General features: G+C 36.6%; 1 protein-coding gene across 1 annotated transcript in view; it reads left to right on the top strand.

Annotated features, from left to right (window-relative positions):
• Positions 1 to 14,095, top strand: part of ZCCHC7 (zinc finger CCHC-type containing 7) — a 150,690-nt gene that overhangs the window by 89,369 nt on the left and 47,226 nt on the right. The window contains exons 3-5 of the mRNA XM_032213564.1: positions 4,455 to 4,498; positions 9,459 to 9,581; positions 11,190 to 11,360. Coding sequence (XP_032069455.1) covers positions 4,455 to 4,498; positions 9,459 to 9,581; positions 11,190 to 11,360 — 338 coding nt within the window. The remainder of the gene's footprint in view (positions 1 to 4,454; positions 4,499 to 9,458; positions 9,582 to 11,189; positions 11,361 to 14,095) is intronic.

The raw sequence follows: 14,095 nt of genomic DNA, 5'->3' as shown, positions 1-14,095 counted from the left end.
CAACATCACAATTCAGAAGGCAGTTTTGAGTATATTGAATAGACTATACAGTATATCCCAACTAAATCTTTTTGGGTATGATTCATAAAAATTATTGTAAAAGTAATTATAAAAATACAAAGTTATCAGACATGGTTCTATATATTTTTTAAAATTGCTTAAATATTTTATGCATCTTAATCGATGAACGATCATTCAAGAACTGATGCAAGATATAATACGGATAATATCTGATAAAATTTGGAGAATATACAACTGTGGTGTAACAAACAGCATATACAGAACACAAAAATATTAATATTACAACATCATTCAGTGCACTTTGCAAATTATTTTCAGCATTAATTGTAGAATTTAAGCAACTATGTCCATTTACACCTCACGTATCATATTTAACATTGACACAAAAGTTTTTGAAAGGTTTAATTCAATCATTATGGTATTAGTAGTTTTTAGTTCCCATTATATAAATATCATTGTACAGATGGTTTTTTAAAAAAAGAATGAATGCAGGATAAGTATTGCAGTTATATAAGCCATTGTATAAGCATGTACTCTTGACATGCTATCACTTTTTGTGATAATAAAGCTATTTGAACCAATAATATTTTACCCAGTTAAAGTACTTTAACAATGGATTTTATTTTTACTTTGCAAAATGGGTTGGGAGGAAGATTCAGAAATGGTTGTGGTAAAGTATTGTAAATATAAGAAATACATGCCAGTACAGACTAATCTCTGAGTTTTATAAGATAAGTGGTTTAGTGGATAAAGGGAATACAGTAGATATAATCTTTAGCGTAATCAAATTTAGCAGTGCTTTTGACACAGTTCCACATGACATTCTCATAAATAAACTAGTAAAATTTGATTGTAAATGCTTTAGAGGATAGCGTTTTGGATAGAAATGAACTTAATTGTTTAGAACACTGGTCTATAAGCTACATAATTAATTCCAGCAAAGATCAAAGAGAGATCTAGAATAAAATGCAGGTCATAATATATAAGATTACTGAATAGCTGTGATGGGAAAGTCATACTTGATGATAAACAGCATTGTTCATCAATGTAAATCTGCCGGGGGTGGGGGGGGGCAAACACTTCTGCCCTCTCCCTCCATTTATCATCAAATGTCTGATGGAAGTATGACGTATGTAAAACGGAAATAAATAATAACTGCAGGTCATATCTTCAACTTACAGTTCAAGAACAAAAATTTACAAGATTTTTGCTTTTATATTCTTAAAGAAAAATGTAAATAAATTGTAGGCCAGACAGAGAAAAGTTGACTAAGGCATGGCATTTAAAAAGATAAATCAACTCTGTTACATGGCATATTCCAGTACTTTGATATGAATAATTGGATATTTAAAATTATGAAGTTGTTTGTAAATGTAGCTGTGTTTCTAAATGAAGGAGCAGCCATCTTGTAGCTGAGGGCTATGTTTTTGTGGCTGTGCTAGGGACTGTATAAGAAAAGCTGTGGAATGGGACAAAAACTATTTTAATCTGAACTTGATTTGAATATGTTTTATTTTAATTCAATTAATATAGCAGACAAATATATATTTCCCATGGGGGGAAATGGTAAAGCATTTTTTTTGCATCTTCTATAGTACTACTAGTACTAATATCACTAATGAAGATGAATGGTGGCAGAGGTAGAATAACAAAGGAAGCTACTTTTTCACACAGCATATTATTTTTAATGTTGAAATTTGCAAACTCGATCCAATTGTTATTTTAAAACATGATGTCTATTACTCATGTTGGCGATTGCCGCTGTTATCTTTTGAATGAATGGCAATAACCCTCTGGTACCATTGCTAGGGAGCAACAACAGGCAATATGTACATTACAATATTACATCTGGTTTGGGAAATAGTGACTATTCACATTTGATTACACATATAGGCTAAATGTGATACACTTATGAAAATGATTTTAAAATGCTAGTGTGCTTTGGATCTGTGTGAATAGGAGATCCAAACATTACACTAATTTTGCACCAATTGTCTATGATTACCTTATTTTCCCGAAAATAAGACAGGGTCTTATTTTCTTTTGACCCTCCCCAAATGTTGCTTGGGCCTTATTATGGGGGGGCTTATTGGTTTGGGGTTGCCGAGTGGCTACTCTCTTGTGAGCAGGCGCCTGAAGAGCCGGGCACAGCCTCAAGGGCAAACGGCTGTGTTGCGCTGTCGCAGCAGCGCAATAAAGCTGCCATGAGATGACCACGCTCATGAGCAGCCGTCCAGCAACCCCCCTTTCTAGCAGGGCAGAGCGCCACTCACTGACCCAGTAATATCCCAAATGTGCTAAGCCACGTGGCACTCTGCCTGGCTTGAAAGAGAGGTTGCGCAAGCACTTGTTCTGCCTCCAGCTCGTGTGTCTCTCAGCCTCACCATGCCCAGCTCTCCCTGCAGGGCCGGGCCAGGGCACCGCTGCCGCAGCCCTGCTACCACCACCACTGCAGCCCTGCCGCCGCCACCGCCATGCTCCGGCTTCCAAACTCCGGAGATCCGTTGCCGAGTCTTCCGACAGCAGCCGCTCTAGGACTACGCTCTATGGTTGTGGGCTGGCTGTGGGAAGACTCTCTGTCCCACCAGAGTCTTCCAACAGCCAGCCCACAACCATAGAGCGTAGTCCCAGAGCGGCCGGTGCCGGAAGACTCTGCAGCGGATCTCTGGACTTTGGAAGCCGGCTATGTTCGGAGCATAGCAGCGGCGGCTGCAGCGGCAACAGGGCAACAGCAGCGCCTTGGCCCGGCCCTGCAGGGAGAGCTGGGCATGGTGAGGCTGGGAGGCACGCGAGCTAGAGGCAGAACAAGTGCTCGTGCAACCTCTCTTTCCAGCCGGGCAAAGCCCCACGCAGCTTAGTGCCTTTGGGATATTACTGGGTTGGTGAGAGCAGCTGCCCGGCAACCCCCCACTCCAGCTGGGCACAGCACCACCCACCAACCTAGCGGTATCCCAAAGGTGTCAAGCAATGTGAGCGCCTTTGCCCCCGGCTCCTGCGGCTTTGCGCCTTCGGGATATTGTTAGGTTGGGGAGTGGCGCTCTGCCTGGCTGGAGGGGGGGGCTATTGGGGGAGAGCGTATATTTTTGCCCACGGAAAAATATGGCATGGCCTTATATTCAGGACATGTCGTAATTTCGGGGAAACACAGTATCAAAGCAGCTCTTGAGTTCTTTTTAAAGCCCTTATGTTAACTTTTTAAAGATTTAAACAATTTGGGGATATATATAAGACTGTTTTCTCTTGTATTTGTTTCCTTTTAAAGTTTTAAACGGGATATACAGAAGACGGCCTTCAATTGTATGATCTTTCTGTAAAGATCAACTATAGAGGCCCTTTTTGAGTGCCAGTCAAGGACCTTCTTATTGGTGTACTCCTGGATGTGGGACTGTTTTCTTTGGCACTATGAAAGAGCATTTTGTACAAGCTTTCAAATATCCTTGAAAATCCATTTGTTCCATCTGCCTTTCTCTAAGAGAGTTTTTATAACACTAATTCCTGAGTCATGGTGTTTCCTTATTATACTGGATTCTTACATTTTTATTCATTCATTATATCTCAACTGGATTCATCTTTTGTTTGATGCTGCTAGTTATATATGTGTCCCAAAAGGCAATCTGTAAAGATTTTAGATAAATATTTATGTTATACTATAAACGATGAAGAGTTTCTTACAACTTGAGAACTGCATATTAATCAACCAAGTGAAAGCTAATATTTATCTGGTTGCTTTAATGACAAAAACATAGATAGCATATAGTTACAATGATTGCTTTGAAAGCTTAACTTAAAAAACAAATACAGAATTGACAAGAAATATGTGAAATGTGTAGAATAACATACAATATTTTTCTGTGTGCCCGTGTTGGAACCATCCAAATGATAATTGATATTCCAGTTATATTTTTATGTTACAAAATATTTTCAATAGCTCTTGAAACTCAGTGAAGATTCATTGGAAAATTTATTTTATTCTGTCATTAAGATTCTGAGGCAGTGAAGCTTTTGATGTGCCACTAAAACAGAATGTACAACCTACACAAGCTTCCAAAGACTTTTCGGATCTTGCTCTTTGTATACAGTTCATTAACATTCCTTTATCACTTGTGGTGATAAAAAAGGCCATTACTAACCTTCTCATGAAAGAATCCCTGAAATCTTCCTATATAAATTGAAATACGTAGAATACTATTTTAGTATTAAAACATTATATATTGTCTCAAAATACTTTGCTTACGATTATTATTATTGATTAATTTGTATGTCACCTACTTCACCAGATTAGATACTGCGCAGATAAAATAGGTAAAATCTAAAAAGGTTTTGTGATAACACTTAGGAAATTTTGTAACGTTCTTTCATTAACTTGCGACTAATAAGACAAATCCTATAGTTCTTGAAATCCATTTCAATTGTTCCAAATAAATGTTTTGCAGGAGACAATAGAACAGGATGGACCATCAGTGATAAAGACTTACAGGTACAATATTGTGTTTTGTCAATTTTATATTAATGTCTTTTCATTACTGAAAAAATAAATCGTAAACACTTCTGGGGATCTCGTATGTTCTCTAAAACCTTATAGAATAGGTGTCCTCAATCCTCGGGTCGCTACTGGGCAGTAAACTGTTCTAACCCAGGCCACCTGAAGTAGCAGATGAACCTGCGCATCTCCTCTTGTGCGAGCAGAAGGTGAGGGTGCGCATGTATGTGGTCCATTTATGTGAATGGCAGGTATGCGTGCTCACTGCTCACACAAATGGAGCTGTGTGCATGCACACACGTCCCTGCCACCCACATGCTCTGGCCTGCAAAGCCAAAAACTCTTTTGTAGAAGATAATCAAATAATTGTGTTAATTAGAGCTTCATGTAAGGTTTTATTCCTAGATATGTTTAAGTAAAGTTGTGCTATGCATAGAGGATTGTTCTCACCTAGCTGCTCAATTTTATCTCTAAACTGTTTTCTATCCAAGCTGAAACTTCCAGACAAGCTTTCATAACAGAGCTACATAACATGTTCTATTATAGTACCATTTTTGGATTATTAGGATATGCATCCTGTCCAGCATCATAATTGGGCAATAAATTGAATATTATAACTTGTTACTTATTACAAACAGTTAGACTACTAAACTAAATCCATCTAACCACAATGCCCCTGTCTTCTCAAAATTCATCTTAGGTTTATGTAACCATCCATCCCTCTGTTCTTCCCAGGACTTATACAGAACTGCAATTAGCACAGTGCTGACACCATGTCACAGATGTCTAGATTATAATTTGTAATAGTTTGTTATAAGTGTTACACATCAGAAGGCAAAGAATGGAATCTTGAGGGATCCTACAATGCTGATACTATGAAGTCAAGTAGAATTAGCAGAATGCTGTTATCTGTTACTGAACAGTAGGAATGTTATTAACCTCTCTTTCCTTGGCCTAAAGTCAAAAGTGGTTTGAGAGTTCATGGCCATCATGGGTTGTGTTGAGGATTATTCTCATCAACTGATGGATAAAGTTGCTGAGATTTGCTTGACCCTGGAACACAGCTGTGATGGTCATCTGGGGATAACTGGACAAATTTCTGAGGAAGTGAAGAGAGTCCATAGAACTCCAATTTGCAAGCCACAAAAGTAATTCCAGAACAATCACAGTGGTCAGTGCTATTAAGCATCACAGAGAATCATAGTTCATTTCTGTAATCTCCCTCCCCCCCAATCACACACACACTAAGAAATGGAGACAAGGAGTACAACTGAATGCCTCCAGTAACAAGGCATTAACTACTTCCTGAACCCATGTACAGGTAGTCCACAACAGTTGAGTCCAAAATTTCTGTTCTAAGTGAAATAGTTGATAAGATTTGCCCCATTTTATGATCCTTCTTGCCAAATTTGTTAAGCGAACCTCTGCACTTCTTAAGTTAGTAACATGGTTGCTACGTGAATCTGACTTTCCCATTGACTTTGCTTGTCAGAAGGTCACAGAAGGTGATCACATGACCCAGGGACACTGCAACCATCATAAATATGAGTCGGTTGGTTTCCAAGTGTCAGAATTTTGATCACATGACCATGGGGATGCAGCAGGGGTCATACATGTGAAAAAATGGCATAAAGTCACTTTTTTTCAGTGCCATTGTAACTTTGAACGGTCACTAAATGAACTGTTGTAAGTCGCGGAATACCTGTACTCTTTCTACAAATTCTTACTAAACATAACAGGCTCCTTCAAGCATCATTTTGACCTTGAAAACTGATCTTTCAGGTCTGTGGCATAAAGTCTGAAGTGTTTGTGAATGAGATGATCCACAAAGTCCCGATGTACTCACCCCTCAAGAAAAATCTGCTGAGCAATTAACTGAGGAGATCCAAGCATTGAAAAGAGCAGTTTATAACATAAATGTCATAGCAAATGCAGTGCAATGACGGAAAAGAAATATATTTGCTGCTAACAAATGCTTCTCTAATGTATGCTTTGTTGATTTACTGTGAGATTTATGCTGCCCGACCTTGTCATAAACTGACTTGTTTCAGTGCTTGGAGTTCTCAGAAAAGATGCTTTCTGAGTTTCTTCTAGTCAGAGAAGGGAATTCAGAAGTGATATTGTAAGTGACTTTTTAAGAAATTTTTGCTACTTATTCCTTAGCAAAAACTAGAGCTTTGACAGCATGGTCAGCCCTTTCACCTGGTACATTCTCCAGAACATTGAGGAATTATTTGGCTGTAGTCACTCTTGAGGATATTCTCAACTGACCTTCCATTCCTTCATAGAGGGACTGCTAAAGTGATCCCAGTTTTCTTCAGGAATTGATCCATTCCCAGCCACCAAAGTTAGTTCTCCAATGATTGGTTATGATCCTTCCTTTACAGATCCCATTCATTTATTCAGATTTTTAAACTCCCCAGACAATTAGGTCTCAACACTTATTAAAATATAATAACAAAGGAGAAAATGTAAGAAGTGTGAAATGTATTCATTAAAAGGAGCAATAGAGTCAAATTTAAACAAAACCCTCAAGTGGTATTCATGAGAAAGACCTAGTGAAAAGGTAGGTCTTTGAAACAATCCATTCGGAGACAATTCAACTCATGAATTTCAGGACATGGAGCCTATGTTGAGATCATAGACTCCACCTACAGAGAACACCAAATTACAAGCATATGTAAGATGTTTCATGGCCAGTCTTGGCAAAGATATTCATGAGTATGTCTGAGAACACTCCTACAAGTTAAAATGGAACTGTCATACTAAACCCTTAATTCATGGAAATGGTCCAGAACACCTTGGCAGATAATATAAAATATCTCAGAAAGATCATGCAGAATCAATGAAGTTGGGCTGTCTTTGCCTGTTAAAGAAAGTAATATATCAGCCATTTGCTGATTCTATTCCCAAATCAAGGTCTGAATATAGATTGAAAGCATAATGTTTATGCAATAGGTCAGTTCATTACTATTGTTTTATACCCGTTGTAAAGTCTGAGACATCTGCCGCCATTTCTAATCAATTTGGACAATCCAGGCAAGCCAACCAACCTGCAATTTTTCCTCTGGAAATCCATTCCTACTCCCACACCATTCAAAGGGTGTTCATCCCAAATTGTATAGCTAAAGGTCTGTAGAGATTCTCAGTCATCCAGGTCATGATTGACCCAAAAGTGCTTTTTCAAGAGGCAACTGCACTGTCTGTTTTTTCTTTTGAAGATGTTTCGATTCTCGTCCGAGAAGCTTCTTCAGCTCTGAGAGAGCTTCTTGGATAAGAAGCAAAACGTCTTCAAAGAAACACCAGAAAGTCCAGTTGCCTCCTGAAAAAGCACCTTTGACACAATGTAAAATCTGCTTAACCCCCATCACCCACAAAATAAAATAGAATAAGGAAAGCTTGCAAATTGTGACTTCTGGTATTCTTTCCAACCACTTAATATCAACTGTACTCTGAGTCATACAACCAGGAGGGAAGGACTCTAAAATGGAACAATTCCCAGCATATACAACCACTCCACCCATAGGAATTCATTGGGGAATTTTGTTCAATCTCCTTTTTTTCCTGTCACCTGTTTTCCTAAAAAAGAAACACTCCATCAATGATTGGGAAGTACTCTACATAATAGCATGAGTTGCTACTAACAGTTTTATTATTTTCCTTAATCATCACGTAAAGATTGAAAAAGCCTTTCATATAAGAATTCAAACAATGGTATGGGTTGTGGCAATATAAGCTGAGAGAGATGGGAAGAAGGCACAAAAGGTGATGGAGGAATCTTCTGCTTCATTACAGGTGAATTTTCTTGGAGATTTCACACACAAACACACACGCACACACACTCGCACACATACACACACACACCTCTACAAACCTGCTATTGCTCACTCCACTTAGGAGTTCTGCTTGACTGGTCTGGCAGTGAGCTGAATGGCAGAATGTCTAGAATAAACTAACATCTGCCCAAATGTAGCAACTTCTTTTTTTCTAGCTTCCAGTCATGGTTTCAAGGCATTGGTGCACTCCTGAACCTGTTTCTTTCCTTAAAAAAAAACACCCATATCTACTGGTAGTAAGATTTCTTAGTGAGGATTTATTATTTATGTGGGTGATACAGAATAGGCAATAGCAGTAATGGGCACCTACTGGCTTTCTAATGCAAAAGGCTACAGTTGATAGTGACCATGTTATTTAATTAGAGGAGCACATACTGAGCCAGGTATTAGGGCTTAAAACTAAAGGTCAAAGAGCTGTGTGCACAGATGTAAAATGCAGGTGATGTGTAATAAGAAATTGGAGCATTAACATGAACCATGGAATATCAGAAATGTTTGGAACTAAGGGTGCAGTGTATAGAAATATAGAATAATACTTTTGTTTCTTGAGAAAAAGTCATCCTCAAGCTTTTCATATTTGGAAAAAGAGATACTTGATTTTTTTTCTTTCTTAAAGTCATACTCTAGCTTTTGATTTTCAGTTTTATTTGAATTGGTATATTGACCAACTTCTAAATTTCTGATCTGTGTAAAAACATGGATATTTTTTGTTGGCAATTCAGTGGATGTTTCCTCATGGCACTTTATGTATGCAATTTAATAATGTCATCTCTACATTCATTGGTAGATTAGTTATTTTCCCAATTAAATTAAATGTATTTTGCAAAAGATGCTATTATTAAACAATATTGTCAATATTATTGATTAAAAGTTTTAGAAAAAAGTAATTTCTAAAAACTGCTTTGAAAAGGACATAATATAATCCTGCAAAAATATTTACAAGGTACTTATTTACAGATAGGAAGCCTATCTTGATTCTAGAGGATGTATATGTGTAAGAACTATAAAAATAAACACTTTTCTTTTAAAAATTCAATATCTTAGGCTTGATTGTTATAAAAGCTTAGAGTGGCAGAACATTAAGCTTTCAACTTCTAATAAAAATCCTTTTGTTTCCTCAGGCACAGATTGGTAATTATATTTCAGTGCGACATAACAACAGATATTACACAGCGGACAAAAACGTCACTTGCAGAAATTGTGATAAACGAGGTCATTTATCAAAAAATTGTCCTGCCCCAAAGGTAAATGTAGTATTTCAATTTGTTTTATTGCTAGCTGAGACTTTCAGACTTTAAAACGCTGGTCTGAAATAATTTTACTGGCTGGCGTTTTGAGAAAGAGAAAAGAAAGAAAGCAATTTCCATGCTCTCAACTGCAGTGGCAGTTTAGACCCAAGGAACATTACCTGCTAATTTCTTTGCATTGTGGATCCTATCCTAGAGATTAATCAGAGGTATTAGGAGCATGATTCCCTTGTAAGAGAGGAGATGGAGTATTTGAAGTTGGTGCTTTCTTCAGTGGCTCTCAGCAATATAATCCAATCAAGAGAGACCCAGTGGCCCATGCTGAGGATTACCAGCTGCTCGCTGAAGATTTCTTTTCTCTTTCCCCCACTTTAGTGAATGAGTGGACAGAACAATAGGGCTTGTGAGAAAGTGAGATACAGGCATGCGTCCTATAATTAGTCCCCCCTCTGCCCTCATTGAGGAAGCAAATGATAAAACACAGCTTTTACACCTTGTACCGTGTCCACCTTGCATACACTTTCTATTTCTATATGCATGCCTAGAAGAATAGGGAAAAAATGTCCACTGAGCTGATCAGAGAATTCATTCTACAGAATATAGAATCCATAGTATTGTGCATAGTGGTTGGCAACCCAGTGCTAATAATTTTTCATCAGGACGATAGCAAAAATGTACATGTTTAAATATCTCCAGGATAGATTTAAGCAGTATGTCTACATTTTATTAGCTGTATGCTCATTGGCTGAAAGATTATGGTTGAAACAGAAGTGTAAAATTTCACTACGAGTTCAACACACTAATATCATTAATACCATGAGACATTTAAAGAATGTCTCAAAAAATTAAACAATGTGGCAAATTGAGCGGTGAGCAAGAATATATAGAGCATTGCAGAATGATAAGACAATCCATTGGCATAATCAGTTAGTTAGTGGGAGCTCTCCTGATTGCTGTTAGATACAATTTCATATGTTCTTGTCACAGAAAGGCATTCCGGCTATCTCTGTGAATATGAGCAGGTTCAGCCACTGCCCTTCATTAGCAGTTCCAGTGGAAGTGTTATCTCTACATCCATAGATAGGTGTCAGCTGGAGCCAGCTTTCAAAGCCTTGGTGGAAGGTTTGCAGAGGACACAGCTGCTTTAATGCTTTGAAGAAAGATGCTTCAATCACAGCGGTGCACTTTGCAAACCACTTCTTTCAAGTGCTTTCTACAGTACTGTTATTGAAGTCTTAAATAATAGCTGGTAGATTCTAGGAATTGAATTCCATGTATCTTAAAGTTGCCCGGTTTGAGGAAACACTGATCTAAGTAACTACTTCTGTTCAAGCAGATTGGTCTTATTGGTGGAATTTTGGGAGGACCCCTTGTTGTGCCTAGCAGTACTGGAGATGATTCATTTACTTTATGTTTTAATTATTAATTGAGGGCTTCCTTGTGTAGGCTATGCATGAGATTATGAAATAGTACAATAGGTCTTAAGCAAAGGACTTAGACGTTCTCTGAATATAAATAGAAGCGCCTTGTTTATTTTACTTAATTTAAATTCCTCTGATTCTATAAACATTTGATCATTTTTGTTTCTTCACATTTATGTTGCAGAAAATTCCACCCTGTTGTCTTTGTGCACAGAGAGGTCACCTACAAAACAGCTGTCCAGCACGATTTTGTTTAAATTGTTGTTTGCCAGGACACTGCTCTAGAGAGTGCCCTGAGAGAATGTACTGGAAAAAACATTGCAACCGCTGTGATATGAGAGGTCATTATGCAGATGTGAGTACATTGTTAACAGAAACTACCCAGTGAATCTTTTTTTTCTTTCTCCCCCACCCCCCACCCCCAATGGCTTATAATCTGTATTCCTATTTATCCATTGCTGGTTTCTTAGCATATGTTTGTCTGAAGACACAGTTTATATGTACAAAATTCTGCACCATAAATATGTGTAAAAATAATGAAAAAGAATGCAAAAATAGAAATACAAAAGCATTACCAATAGGTACTGGAATGCTAAATTATTGTTTGAACAATTTTTTTTAAATTTCTGAAATGCATTGGTTTCTATGAAGTAAAATATTCTATAATTCATTAAATGAAGTTTTGGCCTGGCATTTTATTTTTGTTATTAACAGAAATGATTTCAAATTATATAAAATTTGCAGACATGCTTATCCTTTATGAATGCATTAGAAATGCAGTTTGCCTTTCCTGCATATGAATAACCATAGAAAAACTTACAAAAACACAATATATGCATTATATTTTAAAATGTATATTTATTACAGGTTTAATATAGAGACTAAATTTCACTATGAGAGCATAATAAACAGCATACTTACCATCTCATTCTTCCCAATGGGAATAATACCAGCATTCTTTAAGCAGTTGTTTTACGAATGATTAAGTATATACGATTTAAAACACTCAGAATGCAATAATAATAAACCTGATGAGAAAATAATCTAATTATTATGTTCATTTTTTTCTTAGGGTCCAAATTATTTAGTTTTGTATGGCATATAATTACATTATTCCAACAGATCTCTGACCAGAAACAAATAATGCTGAGAAAGTTAATAGATGCCATTTATTTACATATCTCATCAAAATTCATAGCAAAAGTTGGTTGCCATGTGATATTCAGCAGCCAGAGCTTTGTAGCACAGATTTGCCAGATAAACAGCTTGCATATTCTCTTCTAAAAACCATGTGCTAAGAAAAGCTGATTAGGCACAGTGTGTGTGTGTGTGTGTGTGTGTGTGTGTGTGTGTGTGTGCGTGTGTGTGTTTTCATAGTCTCAGTTTGTAATTTTTTTCTTATAATCGTAACTGAGAAGATTAGCTGCTATTCATGGTATTGATGTCCAATCATTTATCTCTGGAAATTTAACCAGGTGTATACATTTTATTTATATTAGAGATTCTGAAATACTTCCTTTAAAATAGAAAGAGTATACAGTCTTTTGTATTCCTATGTTCCAATTAATTTCTTTTTCAGTTTCTGTGATGAAGTATAAAAAGTTAACATATATAAGATCCATTAGTGGGAATGGGAATGTTGTTTTTTACAAACATGAAATTGATTTTTTTTTACTATGTTATACTTTGGAAGGGATGATACATTGTAAAGATTTCATAATATAGGAAAATTGTAAAAACTATTTAAATTCTTGTGAAGATAGGCGTCAAAACTGATGGTTCAGTGCAAATTAGAACATAATTTTCAAATGCTGTTTTTCATTTGCCCCTTTCATTAAAAATGAATCCTTCTCTGATCTTCTCTCATTTTCATTATGCCACTTAGGCATCCTTGAATAACTTTCCTTTATCTTCTGCATTATACTGCAGTTACTCATGGAAGTTCCTTCCATTATCATGTATGATTGCAGCACCTGTCCTTTGAAATAGCATCCTCTCCAAGATTCATATGGCACCCAGTCTGTAGGTGTTCCAAAAATCCTTGAAAACCTGGCTTTGCTTCTAAGCTGGACTGAATTGGTGTCAAACTCTCTTGGTTTTCTTTTTCTAGTATATTGGGTTTGTTTCTCAAGACATTTTTTTCTTTGTCCTTTTATTGCTTTCTAGTTTTAAAATATCAGCTTGGAGGCATCTTTGATTTGAGTGGTTATAAATCCAATAATATTAAATAAACCAATTAGTTGGCTAATCAGTGTATGTGTGAAAAAAATCCCACACTTTATCAAGAAAATTACCTTATCAATAAATAAGATGCACTTAGACTGATAAGACTTGTTCCCAACTTGTAATAACTGTGAGGATAGGACCGTATATTTTTCCTAATCTTTGCGACTTCTCAAAAATAACAGATACTCAACAAGTTCTTTCTTTAATATTTAATTCATTTGACAGTATGAGTGAATAAAATCTGAACTCATATAGCAAATGTAGATGCTATATCCATTTTAGAGACAATCTTGCCTCTTCAATTTGCTTTCAGGTTTACTGTTTCTCCCCCCCCCCTTTCATACTAAACAATTTAAATCCTTTTTATTATTAGCACTTTTTTTCCAAACTCAAATACTGTAATATTGTTTTCTATTCACATCTTATGTAATTTAGATTTTTTTTAAAGAATTTCTGTCCAGGTCCATCTTTTCCAATTAGGGTTTCATGTCACTGAATCTTAGGTATTACTGCTCTATTAAAATCTACTTCCTTGAAATCTAAATTATGTTTTTACTGATATGCTCAGATATAGTTTTCCATAAAATTGAGAACTCCTGTGCTGCCTGGTCATTATTTCCATATCATTAACAAAAATGCTTTTCATTGGTTAGAATCATGTCAAGGAGAGTTGATCCCCTTGTGCCTTCTTTCAGCTACTGATGGAGAAAACTGTTAACCAGGCCAGTTCAAATTTCCTAGTGAGACCAGTCTTGGCAGAGATTGCTTTCTAACAGATGTCAGTTCAATTAAAAATCTCTCCCCACCTCTCTAAAAGATTTGCAATTTCCTTTAAAAAACAATAATAATCCACACGTACTTTGT

Source organism: Thamnophis elegans, chromosome 3 (genome assembly GCF_009769535.1).
Source record: "Thamnophis elegans isolate rThaEle1 chromosome 3, rThaEle1.pri, whole genome shotgun sequence".
Taxonomy (NCBI): Eukaryota; Metazoa; Chordata; class Lepidosauria; order Squamata; family Colubridae; genus Thamnophis; species Thamnophis elegans.
The sequence above is the reverse complement of the archived record's forward strand: the minus strand, read 5'-3'. Positions and strand labels throughout refer to the sequence as shown.